Source organism: Brachionichthys hirsutus, chromosome 5 (assembly GCF_040956055.1).
Source record: "Brachionichthys hirsutus isolate HB-005 chromosome 5, CSIRO-AGI_Bhir_v1, whole genome shotgun sequence".
NCBI lineage: Eukaryota > Metazoa > Chordata > Actinopteri > Lophiiformes > Brachionichthyidae > Brachionichthys > Brachionichthys hirsutus.
Genome location: NC_090901.1, coordinates 7,863,096 through 7,883,570, shown reverse-complemented (window position 1 = coordinate 7,883,570; position 20,475 = coordinate 7,863,096). Strand labels below are relative to the sequence as shown.

Sequence of the window (20,475 nt, the reverse complement as noted above, 5' to 3'; positions counted from 1 at the left end):
AGACTTCTGAGCTATTGTTACATGATCTAATTAAATAAATCATTCAAAATTAAACAATACATTGTCCTTTTATTATTACATGTATCTAAGACGTGTAATTGAACTTACAAACAATTTCACTGGCGGGTTCAAATTGATATTGTTTTGTTTTTACTTCGGGCTCCGCGGAACAAATGTACGGACGCTTCGGTTTCCGGTAGGAACAGTAACAGTGACGTACATAGGAAGTGTGGCTCGGTTGTTGTTTTTTTATATGGCGTGAAAGTGTTTCGTAATTAGCCGAACACCGTTTAATTAGACAGTATCTAATAAATATAAGTGACTCGTCATGCCGAAGGTCGTCTCCAGAAGTGTCGTGTGCTCGGACACCAGAGACAGAGAGGAGTACGACGACGGGGAAAAGCCTCTTCACGTCTACTACTGTCTGTGCGGTCAGATGGTTTTGGTGCTGGACTGCCAGCTCGAGAAGCTGCCCATGCGGCCCCGGGACCGAGCCAGGGTGATCGATGCGGCCAAACATGCCCACAAGTTCTGTAACGTGGACGCGGATGAAAACGCGTACATCAAGAGAGCGGAGGGCATCGAAAGGCAGTACCGCAAGAAGTGCGGCAAATGCGGCCTGCTGCTGTTCTACCAGCACCAAGAGAAGAACAACGCGGCCACCTTCGTCGTGGACGGCGCCGTGGTTAAGTTCGGGCAGGGCTTCGGCAACACCAGCGTCTACAGTCAGAAGCAGCCGGAGGCTCCCAAGAAAGTCCGCGTGATGATGACCAAGCGGACCAAAGACATGGGCAAGTTCAGTTCGGTCACGGTTTCCACCATCGACGAAGAGGAGGAGGAGATCGAGGCCAGAGAGGTGGCGGACTCGTACGCGCAGAACGCCAAAGTGATCGAGAAGCAATTGGAGAGGAAGGGCATGAGCAAGAGGAGGCTGCAGGAGCTGGCCGAGCTGGAAGCCAAGAAGGCGAAGATGAAGGGCACCCTGATCGATAATCAGTTTAAGTAGAGGAGTCTCAACGGTGGGCGCGTTGTGTTAAGAAAGAGGTCCTGAGTGGATCGATAATTGATCACTGTTGAGAATTGATTAGTGGTTTGTCAGGAGTGACCCAGCAAAGAGTCTATGATGTGGACGTTTCAGAACTGGACTCAGAATATTTGTCCGTTTTTGCACATCATGATGTTATTTTGATGTTTGTAGAAGATAAACCGTCTTCAAGTGTCATTTTTAAATGACTAGTTTTATTCTTCAGAAATTAAACTTGTTTTGGGATTTTCTAAGGCCAACTGTGCTTCGTGTCATCCATAACTCATCTAAACATGATGATTCACTTGAGTCCAGGGTTATTGTCTCTAAAAAAATATGCGGACTTCTTGCAAATATATTTTGGGTCGTACATATTAGATATGGGTCTATGTTCATAGATGCCTCGAGGAGAAATGGTATGTACGGTCATTAAAATCGAGTTATAAGATAATATGTAACAATACTCAGTTCAAAATCTCCACCCTCAAATGTGAGGATTTTTGACATCTCTGTTTTTATATGATTATAAATTGCAGTTGTGTAGGACATCATTTTTTTAAGGCTTGATGAACCTGTGATGGATTTCTTTTTGTTCTTACTCATTAAAACAAAATTATTAATTAACAGAGACAATATTCTGTCCGGATAATGTCATTATAGCAAATTTGAATTGCTGTCACTATTCATCAATTCAGGAAATACTTTTTGCCATTCTGAAAAATGGCCGGACAGACCTGGCGGGCCCAAACTTATTGTAGAGTAGAGGAGCCAGATGAGGTGGCTTGGGCATGTATTCAGGATGCCTCCTGGACGCCTCCCCGGGGAGGTTCTCAGGGTACGTCCCACCGGGAGGAGACCGCGGAGGAGGCCCAGGACACGCTGGAGAGACTATGTCTCTCGGCTGTGCCGGGAACGCCTCAAACAAATCTGTTACAAATACACATCAACTCCGATTCACTTTTCATGGTTAGTGTATAAAGATACCAAGAAACATTGAGAACCTTTTGATGATGATCCAGATCACCATGTGAATGGTGTACATCTAATTAGGAGGGGGCTGAGCTGCTTGGCGGAGGTCTGCGCTCTCTGAATGCTTTTCTAATTATTATTATTATTATTATTATTGTGAAGGAGAGCTACATTATTGGTGAGACAGGCTTGATCCATACCCCTGAACAGTAGGTGGCGCTAAAGGTAGCCAGCCGCCAATAAACCTCACACAAAAAGAAGAAGACTCCGGAAGTGCAGATAAAGCTAGTTGCTTTCCTGCATGGTGTGCTAATAGTTAACGCATCTGAATTACGGGAGCGATCTGTACCCGAGGAAGAGACGCAGGACCGCAGTTTCCTTTGTGCCACACAGCAGGTATGAAGCTCGACTGCCCGAAACAACATTTAATTGTCCATTTGCTCACTTAAGCGCGTATCTCTCCATCAAGAGGCATGGATGCGGAGGGCTTTGGGGAGCTGCTGCAGCAGGCGGAGCAGCTAGCGGCTGAGACGGAGGCAGTGTCAGAACTTCCACATGTTGAGAGGAATCTCCAGGAGATCCAGCAGGCAGGGGAGAGACTTCGATCCCGCACCCTGACCCGCACCTCGCAAGATACTGCTGATGTGAAAGCGTAAGGAATCCCAGTTAGAATGTCTGTAATTCCGGTATAAACACGTGTACTGTATGTATATGGATCTACACAGAGCCTGTAGACTGTTTGTCATGTGGCTATCTGTCAGATAAACAGTTGATTGCCATTTTAGCTGTGCCTCCTTTTCATTTTAATATTTCACTGTTGAAAAGTAAATATTTATAAGACGGTGACGTAAAAGGACACATTTTCACTCGCCCTGCTTTTACTCAGCTTTTGCTGAATTATAAAATCCTCTCGAGTTACACAGAGAGGCCTTAGATGTTTGCAACTGACTCCTATCTTTATTGTTCACTGATGGACAGACAGAATTGCTCTCTTAGCTTAGATTCTTGCGCCATCTTGTGGTTGAGCATTAAAAACTACAGTTCATTGTTGGCCCGAGTGTCATCCTGCCATTACATGTGCTGATTCTCACCACCTCTTTGTTTTCATCTTAGATCAATCCTCCTTGGTTCCAGAGGTTTAGACATCTTCCACATTTCTCAGCGGTTGGAAAGTCTAAGTGCTGCCACCACTTTCGAGCCGTTGGAGCCAGTCAAAGACACCGACATCCAGGTATGAATTACCTCCAAGGCCACAAGCCCAGGCAGTCTTTTGACCAAATATGGATTATTTTAGACATCATCAGAATGAAGATGGATGTTTTCTGAGGAAAAAAAACATCTTTGGGTTGAAGAGCATGTTTAAAATATTGGTTGGTTTTTAGAGGAATTACACGAAGTGATGCAAACCAGGAATAAAGGCTAAATTTAGGCTAAAATTCCGCCAACTGTTGTACCTTGCAAAGATAGACTATTCTCTGCAGTGTTTTTATAAAGCATCACAACGTTTTTATATTGTCATGCAGTAATGTCGGAGGCGGAGACTCAAGTGGTCATTTACAGCTTGCCCCCAAAAGGTTTTGGTTTGTGGAGAACATTAATTTCTGTCGTTGAAGGGTGTGTGTGTCCCTGAGGAGCAGTTGTGACTCCTGTCTGTAGCTCATTTGAGTTCCTGTATCTTGTTTATTTTTCTTTACCTGCCTTGAGATTTCTGCAGGAAGGCTTTTAGCAGGATGTAAGCCTGACGCTGAATTCAAGGACTCACAGAACTCGTCCTGCAGAATAAAAATAGACTCCTGCAATAGAAAGCCAGAGCGATACTCTAACATTGGATTACTGAAATGGTTGAAGCATTTTAGCGACGCATAATCCTTTACAATGCTCCACTTTCTAATGGTGCATCAAAGACGTGCAACATAAATGAGGATTTTGTTGCTTCCTTGCACTGCGTGCTCCCCTCTCCACACCCGTTTTCCTCATCTCTCTCTCTCTAGCTCAGCGAAATGTTGAATTTGCCTGAGCCTCATCTGCTTCTGTCTCCCCATCCCTCTTTTCTAACCTGCTCATATCTGTTCATTCATCTCCCCCCATCTCTTCTATTCTCTCTGACCTGTTCAGCCAAGTGGAGTCAAGTCAGTTGTATTACATAGCACAATATCACAAATACACAAATTTGCCTCGGGGGGCCTATACAACCTTCACAGCATACAAAACCCTCTATCCTTAGTTGTGGACATCATAATTTGCTGTTTTTCATCTTCCTTGTTTCTCGATATTTGTTCTTTTACTTCCCCATCACTGTCCACTTATCATTCTTTGATATTTACTGTCCACCATTCTTCTTGGTCAAGCCTAAGTAGGTATAGATGAGTGACTGACTGGAAGAGCACTTAGTCGCTCTTTCACTCTCTCTCTCCGTTTTATTTTTCTCATATTGGTTTCTGAGAAGACATTACTGTACATTGGAAAGTTTCATGCCAGAAGTTTATCCTACGGTATCACAGATAATACCTCTGCATTTAAATCATGATGATGAAGAAGAAGGCACTCGTTAACGCATGTTTTATGTGAATAAATATCTCTGGAAAAAGATTGACTATTAGCACATTGTAGTCTTCATCAAGCTGATATTGTAAATCATAAACACAATATCAAGAAGAGATAAAGGACAAACTGAATATAGGTCTGATTAAAAAGACCTTTATCAAATCCATCTCCGTCACATCTGCCTTTATGTGGGGAAATTAGTCATTTGTATTTATTTTTTATTACTCCCACACACATGCACAATTGATGTGGGGGGGCAGTGATGTGTTCTTGTTGTTGGAATTATACCAAAAGGTATTTATAATATTTAATCTACCACATTTGCATGTTTGGGGGGGACACAATTACTATGAATTGTAATCAGTATTTTTCTATTGCAATATCAATCAAGTATTTGACGGAGGTGCTGTTTCTGGCAGAATGCAAATGTTTCTTCTTTTCCCGTCACTCTTAGTTTGAATGAGTCAGCCAATGGGAAATTACTTTAATAACAGCCATGAGATCCCACACAGTTGACTCAAATAGCAAATTCTGAATAACTGAGACACTAACCTAATTGGTTATGGGGCGAGGAGCCAAATAATTAATCAGGCTCAAGAGACTGTTTCCTGTTTGAAAGTAAGGAAAGTTGAGCCAACTTATGAATCAGCCCAAAAAAATTTTCCCCTTCCAGTTTGAAGACGGCGAACAAATATAGGATTCTTATGCTACATGCTGTAGGATTCACTTCATGTAAAAACCAGCTCTGTGAGTTTATTTTTAAGAATCATACCCAGTTTAAATATTTTAAGCTTCGTTATTGCTCTAAATGCATTTTTCTATGAGTTAGATGTGTCAAAGGGAATTTCTCTTCTTCCCCCTTTCTGTTCCCGTTATGATTCAGGGAAACATTTCACGGAGTTCTTCCTGTGTGTCTCTAACTGTGCTTTACTGGAATACAGTGTTTAGCTCCACACTGTCTGATGAGGAAATAAAAAAAAAAGAGACCCCTCTGGTTTTTAAGTTAGCATTGAGATCTGCCGGTACTATAGAAGTCAAAGATCCCTCGATGATTGCAAAGATATTAATGGTTGAATTTTTATTTTAAAAGATGGTTGACGGAGAGACTTGGTAAAAAGAAAAAAGGAAACATTCTATATTGTCGTTGGTAAACGTGTCTGACAGTGTCTGCCAGCTAAAGAGAATTCAGTTTAAAAAAACAATGTTCCCATTTTTTTGCTTATTTCTCTGAGTGTCGAGTTAAAATGTGAATACACTTGTCTCGCTGCATCATGGGATATTCAGATTTTCCTGCACAAATTCAGAGGAACATTTTCATGATTTTTCAATTCTTTCAGTGAGACATTTAGGAAATGTACGGTAAATGAACGGTTGTGTCTCAAGCACCGCGATAAAACTGTGCATTGCATTTTCTGATTAAATGCTTTGATTTAGGCAGTTAAAGACGTCCTACGTGCATTATACCACAAAGGGCTTGGTACCAGATCAGATAAGCCTGATTCCTCTTTGGGTTCTTATCTGCTGCATGCATGCAGGGATGGATGGATGCATGTGGAAATGGGATTTACACAGAAGTGTACTATCTTCCAACAAAGATCTAAAAATGAAGTGAATCATAAATCTGTTTTCAGTGCTTCAGGGGAAAACAAGGACATTTGATTGTATTAACACTGGACAGAAAAAATAGACTGCAGAGAGCAGCAATGATTAAAAAAAAAATGGCGACCAGCTGGCACATTCTCGTCTCCGTGTCCTTGTCTCACTTTTCACCAGCCTCCTCCACCGGGGCTCTCCTCCTTTCCCCCCATCTTCCTTTCTTTCAGCTGGACCCTCTGCTTACTTCTCTCCTGTTTTGTTTTTTTCCAACTCACCATCTGGACTGTGTCGTTTCATCTTTTCTTCCCATTTACAACCTCACTCCACTTCTTTCCTGCTGCCCTCCCCGACTCCTCACACATACGGTATCCCTCGGCAGCAATGGCACGCTGTCAGTGGATGCAGCTGGCTAAGAGCATCTGCTGAGACGGACGAGAACTACCGACATAGCTTCACAGGACGTGGGCGGCGGGGGGGGGGGGGGGGTGCACACACGGGGCTCCTTGCATTGTGTTTGCCCATCTGTGTCCACTGCAGTCGTGTCTCCGTGTGCGCTTATGAATGAACACGCTTGTCTCGCCTAGATTTTGCTGCACGTTGGTGCTTTCTTTTTCATCCCGTCCTCTCCGGCCTACACACATGAATGCTGCTGAGGCATGCACATGTGGATGAATGACACAAGACTGGTGTGTGTATTAACACGCCTTTGTGTGTGCTGTGATAGTCTGCTAGAATATAGGAATCTCTCCCCCCCCCCCCTGCGATGATGTGGCTCCCAAACCCTTCATTAACTAAACATGACCCTTAAGAGCATGATTAGCCTTGTTTCAAGGCAGGATGTCGGAAGCCATCATCGGAGGAGGGAAAAATCCATTACTATAATTGCATTGAGTTGAGGGAGGGAGGAGAGAGGGAGGATACATAGATAGATAGATGGATGGAAAAAAGGAAGAAAACGAGTGGAACTGAAGAGGCGGAGGGCTGCCGGCGATGCTGGGCTGAAGTGAAGAGAGGGAGAGAGCGAGGATGCGAGCTGAGGGAGGGAGGGTGTCTGCTAATGGTAGAAACTTATTTTCTATATGAATCCATAGCTTTTTCCTGTGGATCCCCCCTGCGTCTGAGTGCTTAGTTGGTACGGCCCTCCGACAATAAAACCACCTCCAACGAGTCTTGATGTGGCACTTCCACTCGGTACTTCAGCTTATGCACGAGTCACCGGCCCGCCTTTCATCAGGGAAACGCTGCTAGTGGTCCACCGTGCCGCCTCGAAAAGGCCAAAGGGAACACGCCCCGGCGTGGCGGTCAGTCCCACGCCCTGCTACGACAGGCTGAGGATGGAGAGGTGGGGGCGCGACGCTGGTCTCCTGAGCAGCCAAAGCCCAGGGCGCACACAAAGACATGAAAAACGATTTTTTACTCTTGTCTCATCCTGGTTTTTTTTTTATCTGACAGTCTCTGTCAGGCAGATGCTCAGCATGAGTGAGTATTGCATACACACACATGGACATGCACACACACACATACACACTCAGACTTATGCTTTGTCTGTCACTTTATTCCCTTCGCTCTCTGTGGATCTTTGGTGCCAGTGAAGATAATGAGGATGTTGATGATTAGAAAAAAATGCCTCTTATCGATTGGCTGCAAACCTTACTGTATAAATATTAATTTATTTGTACACATTGCTTTATGTATATATTACTTATACATAGGATGTGTAGGAGTGAAGGGTGGGGTTTCAGACGTACACACACACTGGCCGGCTTATTGTGCCATGGCAAATGAGGACAGCAAGCCTCCCACTCTTACGTCTACGATGAGACGGAGAACAAGGCGCCTGGTCTTTGTCTCCTGTTTGACGGCTCATTTGCCGTGTCCTTATGGAACCTTTAGCTTCCTGGAGACTGAGAGTCTAAAACACGTCTCATTGCATGGAACACGCACGGAGCCAGACCCAAAGAGTAAAATATCCGACCTGCCAAATCCTCCAAGGCCAAGTAAGGTGGCATTCAGGCGCATGAAACGTGTGTGTGTGTGTGTGTGTGTGGGCAGCACAGAGAATGAAATTGACAGGTATATTCCAAGTGGCGCACACACACTAAAAACATTAAGGTAAAAGGGTCAGTTTTTATATTTTTATTTTCTAAGACAAGGTCACATCCGTGTCTTGATTTCCACCGTCTTTACCTGAATCGGCTTTGATTACCGAAGAGTTGTGGAGTATTTCCTGATTTATCTTGCGTTTATTTTCTGCAGCTGCGTTCCTGTTCCTGCAGAAGCGTCTGGGCTGTTTGACCGGTGGGTTTTCCACAGTCGTGTGCAGATCCCTGAGGATGCACAGGGGTGGGGCAGCAGAAAATGTACATCTTTAGATACACCGATTGTGTTTGTTCTGCCAAAGTGCCATCATTTTTTCCTTTGGTGTCAGCACGACAAAATGTGTTTTTACCACTGAGGAAAGAAGAACGTGACAATTAGAGAATTATTCAATTATTGTAATGTTGGCAAAAATGATGCCTTTTTTGTGATTAAAGTTTTAAGATCATAATGTAATGTATAAAATGTAACTCCATTCTTCATCATTTAAGTACCCCCCCCCCCCCCCCCATCAAACAGACTGAAAGAATAAGATTACTAAATGGGTGGGTCACTTCTTTTTCGGTAACGTTTGATATCGGGGACATTTCTCATGAGCTCTGTAGTCTTGCTAGAAGTAATAATCTAACAGGAAAATTATGAGGCAACAGTTGAATCTCAGACAAATGGGAATTAACTGCTGTCAGACTTCTCCTTTACATTTGGAACACAAAATTGTTGTATAGGCAAAATCCTTGGTAGGAGCAATCGCGGCTGGCAACAAAATGACGGCAGTAAAAAAAAAAAAAAGATTTGCTGCCTGTTGTAGTTTAGTTGAAGCACAAATGCTGAGGCGACTCTCTCAGATTCATCCTGAGTCGTCCGTTGCGCCGACATCGCATTTGATGCCTTTGTGCCACAGGTCTGGAAGAGATGTCCCTGCGCTAATCTACAGTCAGAATAACAACCAGTCATTGTCAATGGAGTCTCCTGTTCTCTTGTAGTAGAGGCTGTAAATCCGATCCCCTGTTTCAGTATTCTCTTCTTTTTTTCCCCCCACTGCAGCTCTCCGGTGAGCTTTGGCCGAAAAACTCTGGATAGATAGACCCGTTAAATATAGTCTCAGCATGTCCTGGGAGAAATAATGTTAGCCGGAGAAAGGAAGGGGGGAGGGAGAGTTTAAGAAATGGTCTCAAGCGGAACCTTAAACAGATTAGCAGGATTAAACATAAAACCGAGTCTGACCTTCTGTTTTATCCTTCGTAATGCCATAAAATGTCTCTACAAAACAGCATAACCTCAAATGAGTGCTGGTCGCAAACGTCTGGCACCGTGATGTCAGCAGTTTCCAAAGAAACTCTATTTGTCTCAAGACACCAGGCTGGTTTCTGATGACTTGGATTGTAGCAGCTCTTCTTCTGTGGTTTTGTCGATGTCACAATAGATCAGAATTTCTATCGCATTTAGAAAACGCCCATAATGCAGCAAGGTGGCATGTTCTCGTGTCTGCGTGTGTTCTCTCCGGGTTCTCCGGCTTCCTCCCAACACCAAAAACATGCAAATTAGGTGAATTGGTTCCACTAAATTACCCATAGTTGTGAATGTGTGTGTGTGTGTGTGTGAGTGCTTGGCGTTTATTGCGATGAACTGGCGGCTTGTCCAGGGTGTACCCTGCCTCTCTCCCATCGACTGCTGGGATAGGCTCCAGCACGACCCGGTAACGGACAAAGTGAATGAATGACAACGATTGTAAAAGGCCTGATTGTGTGTTTATTTACAGAGTAAAGTGAATTCAAACAGTTTACTTTTTATGCTTATTATTTTGGGCACCCATCCTGCTACTATCATTTGACAAGGCGAGGACTTTCCACTTACTTTGGAAACTATCATGTCAAATGTAGAAGGCTATTATCTATCGTTATTAGAATTTAACCTACCTCAGGCTGTGTTTACTTTTACGACTGATGATATAACACAACGGTTTCTGCTGCTCCTCGATAAAAGTTATTGTACAACATCTTTGAGTTACATCAGTCTGTTAGTAGGTCTCTGGTCATTTTGCCATTTTGGTGACGCCTTGTGGCTTTTTTTCCTCACATCGATGATCAGTCGTACCAAACATGGATACGGCACTTCGTTCGGGGAGAAGTGTTTTGGGTCTAATGCTACCAGTGGGAACCTCTCTGACTCAGAGGATGGTTACAGATTATAGCGCAGACTCCATTTTGATGTTCTCTCAAGATGTCCGTCCGTTCGGCACGTCGATGTTTGCTGATTTCAGTTCTGGAGAGAACTGCCGGGTTCTCTCCAGCTGTGGCGTAATTATACATCTGACGCTTCTACATAAGATAGTTGATTGTGATGTGGATGATTATTTCCTTTGTTTGGAGGCAGAGGAAGAAGGGGGGGCGGTAACAATTTGCTGGGCGGCCATCTTGAGATGGAACTAAAATGGAGGCTCTGCTGAGTGCTGCCTCGCAGTAACATAATGTGGACTCTTCCCACCTGCCTGTCCGCCTGTTTACGACGGCAGCCGTTCAGTCGACTGATCCTGACACGAGACCGGACATGTTGAGGAACGGGAAGAGGAAAAAATAGGTTAGAGGAATGAGAAGCAGCTTCCGTCTCCAGAGAAAATGATGGTGCGCCTTCTAAATCCTAAATCTGCCCCCCCCCCATAGCATACGGCTTGCATCGGTTCATGTTGCTGACTTTCCACGCTAACATCTCTCTTATCTGTGTCTCTTTCTCTGTTTGTCACACGTCGTCCCCTTCCTCCGTCTCTGCCTCGTCCGCAGGGCTTCCTGAAGAACGAGCGGGACAACGCCCTCCTGTCAGCCATCGAGGAGTCTCGCCGCAGGGTCGGTATCTGCCCAGCGTGCTTCTCATGTCGAGAGCTGCAGATGGGCGGCGATATCTGATTGCTGTAACGTGGGAAGAACAACCCCCCACCACCACCACATTTAGACAAGGCCGCAAATCCCACCCACAATATCATTTTCTATTATTTGTGTGTCTTTTTTTAAAGCACCCGAGTCACTCTTAAGATATTAGTTCGTTTGCCTCATTTAGTGGAGAATCAAACGAGCTCCAGAGCTGCTGCACATGAACGTTAGAACATCGCTGCGCTTAAACATTTTTTTTTGTTCTCGCTGTGAAAACTAAGCTGCAGAAGTCCTTCTGCTGCGAACCTTCAGGGAACTGTTTTGAAATGGCTTCCCTGATGTGCAGAGCTAATAGGCCTTGCGTTTAATTTGCTGCCGTTCCCATTATCTCCGTCTGCTTCCCCGGGAGAGGAGAGACAGGCTTGCAACTGAAAGACGTTCTTGCAGATTTCAGAGTATATTCTGCACGACAATGTAGAAAATGTAAACTATTTGCATGTTAAATAGCATCTTTAGGCCTGAAGTGTTCTCTTCTCCAGCAGCATCCGTGACATGAATGTGAACTCATTTGAATTTAAGGCCTCTTTACCACCGCCCATCCTAGATTTACAAAGATAGATACTATTATTGATATTTGATAGTCAAAGGAATCTGATGATGCATCCGACCGCACGCAAAGCATTGCAATATTTCTGATAGAAATAGTACCATAAATATGATTATTAAATAATTGCAAGGAAGATAAATATACTATGGGACATTTCACAGTTCAGCAACAAACCATTTATCCATGCCGAGCAGCAGCAGTATTATTTATACCCTCAGATGAATCTCATCTAGTATTCCTTCAGTTCAGTTAAATCCATCAAACTGCTGCTGTGCAAATCAGTAAAAGCTCTTGCGTCTCGACAGCGGACAAATTAACCAAGTAAAAGGGTTCTTTCTCCTCCTGGTCTACATTTGTTTCTCCCCGAGCTGGAGATCAGAAGATTCAATTATTTCATGTTCCCATTATCTCACATCAAGCCTCCACGGAGAGTTAAAATAGACTGCGCTGCGTCCTGGTGGAGTAGCGACGTCTTGACAGGGCTCTGATGCTAAATCTGGTTTTATGTGCATGTCTATTTGCTGCAATTATGTATAATCATAAAAATAATCTATTATGCCCGTCAGATGATAAAGATGGGTGTTTTTTTTCCACTTTTTAAAAGAAGCTTCCAAACATTTTGAGGACACAGTGTCTCGTAGGAATTTAGATTACTAGGGTTTAATTTAATTAAACGGGAGTGTTGAGCCTGGGCAGAGGTAAAGTAAACAGTTTGGCACAAGGAAAATGCTGAATCGTGATATTTAGTCCGCATCAAGTGAGGCAGCTGACATCGACGCGCGTTCAGGAATTAAATAGCAAATAATTTCTGCCATCAAGGCACAGCAGTTGAATTGGCTGGGCACCATTTGCACGCTATGTGCCGACACTCTAAAGTCTAAATGTTGCAACATCCCAACTTCCGTCGCGTGTGTGTGCGCCGTTTTCATCTGTCGCAGACGTTCCTGCTGGCTGAAGAGTATCACCGTGAGTCCATGCTGGCCCAATGGGAGCAGGTGAAGCAGAGAGTGTTGCACACGCTCCTCGGAGCAGGAGAGGACGCCCTGGACTTCAGTCAGGACGTGGAGGTGAAAGACCGCCGCTGTTCAAACCAGTTGTAACAATTGCCATTTTGGTTGGTGTGCCTGCTGCTTCTCTTTAAATAATAATCCTGCAACGTATTTAATAAGTCATCTTGTTGCCTCTCCGCTTCCTGCAGCCCAGTTTCGTGAGCGAAGTGACGGCTCGAGGCAGAAGCGTGTTGGACAACGTGGAGGTGGCCTACGGGCGACAGGTGCGTTGCAGCGACTCCAGGAAGTGGCAGACGATCAAATTTATTTATTTTTAATGCATCATCCAGTTCACTGTCTGTACTTTGTGAGATTTCAGATGTATCCACTCTCTCAGATCATTCAGATAAAATGGGGTCACAGCATAACGGAAAGTGGCAGATCAATCAAATTGATCAGCTCATGGAGGGGGGGGGGCTTGCACTGTGTCTCTCTCTCTCTCTCTCTCTCTCTCTCTCTCTCTGCCATCCCTCCTCCCGCATCACCCCATCTGACCTCATTCTCCACATCTCCATGAGGCAGTACTTCAAACAAGGCTTTCTCTCCAAACATGTGTCGACACATCGCCTGTGGAGTCATTTGTCTGGTTTTTGTCGTCCTCGTTGATGACATTCTGAACGTTTTGATCCTTTTTCTTTGGTTTTTCCTCGTCAACCACTTCACTCGATGGCCGTAGTTTTTGATTTTTCTTTTTAAGATGAGGATGGCATTTGTAGGGGGATTTGAATGTCTCGATGAGAAATAAACCTGCATGTCTAAGCATGCATGTGTAGAAATGTAGCAGTAGCCGTTTGACAAGTTTAAAACCTTTTCTGTTTCTCCCTCTTTTTCTCATCACTTCATCCAGATTTACATTTTCAATGAGAAGATAGTAAACGGCCACATTCATCCTAATCTGGGAGACTTATGCACGTCTGTAGCAGAAAGCCTCGATGACAAGGTAAGACATTGCTCTTCACCTGGACCATCACTGTGAAATGAACAACTGCTTTGTCATTTCTTGATACTTGTTTTCATGCCGCCTCATCCCTTCCTTCCCCAGAATGTATCGGACCTGTGGCTGATGGTGAAGCAGATGACGGATGTGCTGCTGGTTCCAGCTAAAGACACACTCAAAAGTCGCACCTCTGTCGAAATGCAAGTTGCCTTTGTGCGGCAGGCGCTGAGCTTCCTCGAGAACAGGTGAGCTTCTCTGGCACGGTTCAGCTCTTAGTTCATCCATACAGTAGTATAGGTAAAGATGAAGCACACCATTATGATGCACTCAGTGTGTGTGTGTTTCGTCTCCAGCTACAAAAACTACACCATGGTGACGGTGTTTGGGAACCTCCATCAGGCCCAGCTCGGAGGAGTGCCCGGAACATACCAACTAGTTCGCAGCTTCCTCAACATTAAACTTCCAGGCCCACTGCCTGGCATGCAGGTAGCATTCATAGATTTTACAATCACCACATAAGATATGGTAATAAGTCACCAGATATTTCATGGTTAATGCACCAGATGATGATGTATGATGAGCTCATAAACAATAAAATATTTTCTTTTGTGTCTATTAAAAAAACTGGCAGATCACACGATAAAGCATCTTTTGAAATTTGAAATTAATGCTGATGAATTAAGTAATCGGTAAATGCAAACTGGTCCCAGGGTTTTTATTGTTTGGTTTTCTAACAGGATGGGGAGATAGAAGGCCACCCAGTGTGGGCCGTCGTCTATTACTGTCTGCGCTGTGGCGACCTGAATGCGGCCATGCAGGTCGTAAACAGAGTCCAACATCAGCTGGGAGACTTTAAGATCTGGTTCCAGGAGTACATGAACAGTCCTGACAGACGGTAAAGAAATTAAAAAGGCATTTCTTTCTTGTTTCACACAAGGAGAAGGAGGGTCAAACTGTATCGTTATCTCTTTCTCATCTCCATTCGCCGGTTTTCTCCTTGCGCAGCCTTTCTCCAACTTCAGAGAACAAGCTTCGCCTCCATTATCGCAGAGTTCTGCGGAACTGCGCCGACCCTTACAAGAGAGCCGTGTTCTGCCTTATCGGGAAATGTGACATTGCAGACAACCATGGAGAGGTGGCAGACAAGACGGAGGACTACCTCTGGCTTAAGGTGCAGAATTCGGAATTCTTTAGGGTGCCGTTTCTATCCAGCAAAGATAGACGTCTGAAGCGTTATGCCTTCATGTCGGCTCCCTGAAGGAGCGGAGAAAATGTCGGTCGGCCCTGGACACGTGTAGTTCAAGCGTCAGCACACTGGCCAACTCTTTTCTGACGTAGTCCGGTCCGTGTTTTGTCTCTGCAGCTGAACCAAGTGTGTTTTGATGACGACGGCAGCAGTTCGCCTCAGGACAGGCTGACCCTGCCACAGTTACAGAAACAGCTGCTGGAGGATTACGGTATGAATCTTGCATTTTCTGTGTCAATTAACCACTAAAACGCACGTGCAATTCTTTGTTATTTTTTCTTCTCAAGCACTTCAGACCTGTTGCAGAAGGAGAACACGTGGGGCCATACAGATTAGATTTTATTGTCATAAATATATGTTATTGTACTATTTCGTACATCTGGATGAGTTACGTTTGGGAATTCAAAATAAATACCTGTCACGGATGTTTCCCCAACAGTAAATTCTCATTCTCAGCTTCCTTTGAATGATGACCTTAAAAGAAAGACATGAGAAACTCCAGGGAAATTTAACTCGCACTGAAGCAAACCCCTATGACTGTTTCATCTCATCTTATTTTGTCTTTTCCACTTTGATGTGATGAACAACTCCAAACACTACAGTACCCATGAGGCTCAGTAACTTGCTATGTGCTACAAGCTAGCAAATAAAAGCAGAACATAAAATAAAATTAAGTAAGTAGAAGAAATAGTCCAGCATTTTTACTCAACAGTCAGCGTTTTGGAAGATTGTGAAACTACAACTCCCATCTAGACTGGTTTTATGATTAAAATGATTCTCTGAAACAAATATGATCTCTCTGATGCAATAAAAAGAAGATGTGCACGAGGCCATTAGGCCTCCTCACACTCACACTGTAGGGGCAACATGTTCTCCTCTGGTGCTGCGTTTTCACGGGCTGATGCTGCTCCCCTCAGATAAGGAGACATTTCCCCCTCCCTTGGTAGCCTTCATCTTATCCCATTTTCCTTCTCCCACCATCTCTGCTTGGTGGGAAGTACAGCCCGAAGCCTCATTCTGTTTCTGCTTGCCTCCCTTGGTCGTCTGGCACCGAGTTCTTTGTTGTCCTCCATCTTGCTTCACGGCGGGATACTCAAATGCTGCCGGCGCTTGCTAACCGCGTCAGCGCTGTGTGCCTGCCTTTCATTTGTCTCCTCTTCACCTTCCCCTACTTCCTCCTTAACACCCCCCCCCCCTTTCCCTCCTATGATTTGACTTTTTTACATTTTCTCCTTGCGTGGCGTGTTTATTCACTCATTTCTTGTTTGCTCACTTTGCTTCAGCCTCCCCCCCCCCCCCTAACCCTCACTCTTATCTCCCCTCCTTCATCCTTCATCCTCTTTTCATTGCTCTCTCTCTCCTCTCTTTCATGCGCTCTTGCTTTTTGAACCGAAGCGCTGTAAGTCTGAGATAAGGCTGTAAAATGGCTGACATGGTCAACCCTGTTCTGCTCCTTAAACTTTCAGCCAGTAAGGGGATTAAGGAGCCTAATTAAAAAGTAAACTTAACGAGAACTCAGTACCTTGCACTTGTGAAAATGTTTCCAATTTATAGATGTTGGGTTGCATGGAAACCGTTAAATGAATGGACAGGTATGAACGCAAATTGTGCATTAAGCTAATTCTTTAATGACAATAGAAGCGTGTCTGTCATTTCCGACGCTGAAACGCCCACACGGATGATTTTAATTATTCTTGATGAGCCTTCTGCTCAGGATTGTGTCATCTGGGACAGACGAGGATGTCAACCCACTATTATGTTGTTATTAATGACTCTACCAATAGTTTGAAGTGGTTAGAAATGACTCTTCCTCCCTCGCGTCTCCTTCCCACCAGGCGAGTCACATTTCTCGGCGACCCAGCAGCCGTTCCTGTATTTCCAGGTGTTGTTTCTGACGGCTCAATTTGAGGCGGCCGTGGCGTTTCTGTTCCGCGTCGAGAGGCTTCGGAGTCACGCCGTGCACGTGGCCTTGGTCCTGTACGAGCTCCGCCTCCTGTTGATGTCGTCCGGCCAAAGCGCCCAGCTGCGTGAGTGTTTTAACCTCCTTTTGTTATGTGTGGTGATATGATATATACTTTTAAGTGAAACAAACTGTCTCACTCGTGCTCTGCAGTGAGTCAGGAGTCCCGCGACCCTCCCATGGTGCGCCGCCTAAACTTTATCCGTCTGCTCATGCTGTACACTCGCAAGTTTGAGTCCACTGATCCACGGGAAGCCTTGCAGTACTTCTACTTTTTACGGTAAGTACAGATCACATGTGGAGAGCGAAGGAGGACAGTATGATTCAGACTTCTATACGCCTGTTTTGTTTCTGCAGCACTGAGAAAGACAGCCAGGGCGAGAACATGTTCATGCGTTGCATCAGCGAACTTGTGATTGAGAGTCGAGAGGTGAGTGAACGATGTTCAAGTCCTTCAGGAAAAGGACTGTTTAATGCTTTTTTTATTTTGTTGTTATAGCTGCAGGAAAATCTATTCCCATTAGCGCTTCATACATTTGGAGATGTCTAATTTAACTCCTGTGCTTTCTTTTTGTTTTATTTGAGACAGACATTTTAATTTTAACCTTTTCAGTTACAAGAATAAATCTAAAGTAGGTTTGGAAAGGCATTCATTATAACTTTTTTCTTTCTAATTCAGGTGTTCCAATGAATTGTTACAGCGATTGCTTTACATATTTTTAATTATTGTTTTTAATAATTGAATGATTGTGTTGTTTTTATCTTTTGCACAGTTTGACATGCTGTTGGGAAGACTAGAGAAGGATGGAAGTAGGAAGGTTTGAATACATTTCTTTCATCGCTTTCTGTTGGGTACTTTTTTGCCGTCGTCTGCTCTCCGGCCTCGCCTTCCTCTTCTTCTTTCACTGCTTTGCGTTTCTGTTTTGTCTGTCTTTAAATGATTGAAAGCTACATGCAGAGCTCCATTAGTCAGACAAGAACAGAACTCTGTTTCTACATATTTCAACATTGTTCATGGATTAAATAGCTCCTCACGATGTTTAACTGGAACCTTTATTTCTCCTCGATATACAGCTCCGCTCATTTCCTCTGAGAGATGCTGTTAACTGCTCACCTGCAGTCTGCCTGATTGAGGGCTGCACTATTAGCTGCAGCATTGAATGAGCAAATGAATGTTGCTTTGAAATTTTATCCTGCTGTGCAAATCCACCTTTATAAGGCGCATTATAACTGACATTATTTTATTATGAGATTGTTGCTTACAAAACTACAGATTGCATCTGGATTTGTGTAATGAGAAATAATCTACAGTGAGAATTTAAGCTCTTACTGTAAAAGTATTTTAAATGTTAGAGGTTTTAATTAGCTAAACTATTTAAAGGCGTTGTGTGAATGTAGCTTCAGTTACGCTCTCATCTCCCCTCATCCTCCCTCCAGCCCGGAGTCATAGATAAGTTTGCTGGGGACACCAGAGCCATCATCAGTAAAGTGGCTCTGGAGGCCGAGAATAAAGGCTTGTTTGAGGAGGCGGTCAAACTCTATGAGCTGGCCAAGGTGAGCAGATGTTTTTTGTCTTCGGTCTCTGCAAAGATACTTTTAACTTCCAGCTGTCGGGTTTGATTCCGCTCCACCTCTGCATCTATTTTTCTCTGCATAGAACCCAGACAAGGTGTTGGAGTTGATGAACAGGCTTCTGAGTCCAGTCATTGCCCAGGTCAGCGCTCCTCAGTCCAACAAAGAGAGGCTGAAATACACTGCTGTGGCTATCGCTGAGAGGCAAGGCTGAACACACACAACGCAAATTTAACCAAGAGCATCAAATAACTACGACCAAATCCCTTTTTTTTTTTCTCACCACAGGTATCGTTCCCAGGGAGTAGCAGGAGACAAGTCTGCCGACGGCACTTTCTACCTGCTGCTGGACCTGATGACCTTCTTTGATGAGTACCACGCGGGCCACGTTGACAGAGCCTACGATGTGAGTGTGAGACATCCTCTGAGTCCCGATGTTTAATACATGTATGGATCAGTCGTTGAAACTTTTGTTCTAACCTGTGACCTGACGGTGCCAATCAAGACGATTAGTATTGGAGTATTGATGAAGTTCCTCCGTTAATGTTGGCCCACTCTGTTTCTCTGTCAGGTGATGGAGCGTTTAAAGCTTCTTCCTCTCAGCCAGGAGAGCGTGGAGGAGAGAGTGGCTGCTTTCAGGAACTTCAGTGACGAGGTGACGAGTGTCAAAAATCGCAACCTTATGATTTTACCTCTTCAAAAGTGTAGGTGTGGTAAACGTCTCTGGTGTCCCCAGGTGCGCCACAACCTGTCTGAAGTGCTCTTGGCCACCATGAACATCCTGTTCACACAGCACAAACGCCTGAAGGGGGCGCCGGCCGGCACACCAGGGCGACCTCAGAGGACCATGGAGGACAGAGACATGGTGAGACGAGTCTCTTAGAGCTGATGGACCAACCTCAACTCGCAAATAGCAAAATAAATAACACAATCTTTTCTTTCAAATGAGTCTTACCTTGTAGCCGTTTAAGATTAACACTAATGACTGATTCCACGATGCTATTTTAACGCTCTGTATGCCGCCGCCTTCTCTGAACAGCAACTCCGCAGTCAGGCCAGAGCCCTCATTACGTTTGCCGGCATGATTCCTTACAACATGGCCGGGGACACCAACGCACGCCTGGTGCAGATGGAGCTGCTGATGAACTGAGACAACAACAACAACAACGACATATACACAAGCGTACAGAGAGAGCGATGCCTTTCAGAAGCAGTTCAAGTTTTAGAGAGTCAGTCACATCTGCAGCATGTCAACTGTTTTGTTATGTTATAGACATTCATCATTTTGATAACAGTTACCATCCATATGAGTTTTCTTATTTCATCAGTGTATTATTTCTTCCATTTTTTCTGTTTTGTTGATTCCTATTTGTATCTTCAGTGATTTGGAATAAAAAAAAAACAAGTTTACTGTTGTCTTTCATTTTAAATCATTTAAATGTCCATTATGTTTGCCTTTATTTTCCATTTAGTCTGTTTTTAAATTTCATTATGTTTTTACATGACTTTTTGCATGCGCAATGGGCAGACAGACAACACAACAGTTAACTTTCATCTCAAATTGAACAGATCAGCATCTTTTTATTTTATTTTGTGTGCATTTTCCTGCAGCTTTCTTAGCTCTCTCAAATCTTGGTGGTTTTATTCCACGCTTTGAACTCTGAAGTCATTAATGCTGGAAGGATGTTTTGTTTGTCCGGAATGTGAGTCTCAGATTCATCTCATAACTTGGCGTTAAGTTTTGATATTTCTGATATTTCTGTCACCTTTTGCTGCTTTTTACACCGTATAAATTTACACGGCTGCCATCTAAAAACACAGCTGATGAAATTATAAGGTTTTGCTATTTGAGAGGAATTTCCTTATTTTATAATTCACAGTTGATCCTGATGAATAAGCCTCTGTCAAAATCATTTTAATGACAAGCTGCAATCTTTTAGCCACAATGTGCATTCAAAACGCCAGAAGTCTGAAGTCTGGTGTCAGTTGTTACCTCAGTTTCCTCTGTTC

At 44.0% G+C, this 20,475-nt stretch overlaps 2 protein-coding genes across 2 annotated transcripts; both read left to right on the top strand.

Annotated features, from left to right (window-relative positions):
* The first annotated feature begins 221 nt into the window (after positions 1 to 221).
* steep1 (STING1 ER exit protein 1) lies at positions 222 to 1,278 on the top strand. Its single transcript, XM_068739613.1, has one exon. The coding sequence runs from the start codon at positions 329 to 331 to the stop codon at positions 1,004 to 1,006; it is 678 nt and encodes a 225-aa protein (XP_068595714.1). The 5' UTR covers positions 222 to 328; the 3' UTR covers positions 1,007 to 1,278.
* Positions 1,279 to 2,466: 1,188 nt separating this feature from the next.
* nup93 (nucleoporin 93) lies at positions 2,467 to 19,851 on the top strand. The gene is made up of 21 exons (XM_068739324.1): positions 2,467 to 2,645; positions 3,107 to 3,224; positions 11,008 to 11,070; positions 12,640 to 12,768; positions 12,900 to 12,974; positions 13,598 to 13,690; positions 13,793 to 13,932; positions 14,041 to 14,173; positions 14,425 to 14,582; positions 14,693 to 14,858; positions 15,051 to 15,144; positions 16,769 to 16,960; positions 17,047 to 17,173; positions 17,251 to 17,323; positions 17,667 to 17,711; positions 18,331 to 18,447; positions 18,551 to 18,669; positions 18,754 to 18,871; positions 19,037 to 19,120; positions 19,202 to 19,330; positions 19,505 to 19,851. The coding sequence occupies exons 1-21, from the start codon at positions 2,467 to 2,469 to the stop codon at positions 19,613 to 19,615; spliced, it is 2,463 nt and encodes an 820-aa protein (XP_068595425.1). The 3' UTR covers positions 19,616 to 19,851.
* The last annotated feature ends 624 nt before the right edge of the window (positions 19,852 to 20,475 follow it).

Excerpts from the sequence above, each read along its gene's own strand:
- steep1 (XM_068739613.1), top strand. The coding sequence starts at position 329 with ATGCCGAAGGTCGTCTCCAGAAGTGTCGTGTGCTCGGACACCAGAGAC.
- nup93 (XM_068739324.1), top strand. The coding sequence starts at position 2,467 with ATGGATGCGGAGGGCTTTGGGGAGCTGCTGCAGCAGGCGGAGCAGCTA. Across the intron at positions 17,712-18,330 it reads AGAAGGATGGAAGTAGGAAG|CCCGGAGTCATAGATAAGTT; the intron begins GTTTGAATACAT and ends TCCTCCCTCCAG. Across the intron at positions 19,331-19,504 it reads CCATGGAGGACAGAGACATG|CAACTCCGCAGTCAGGCCAG; the intron begins GTGAGACGAGTC and ends TTCTCTGAACAG.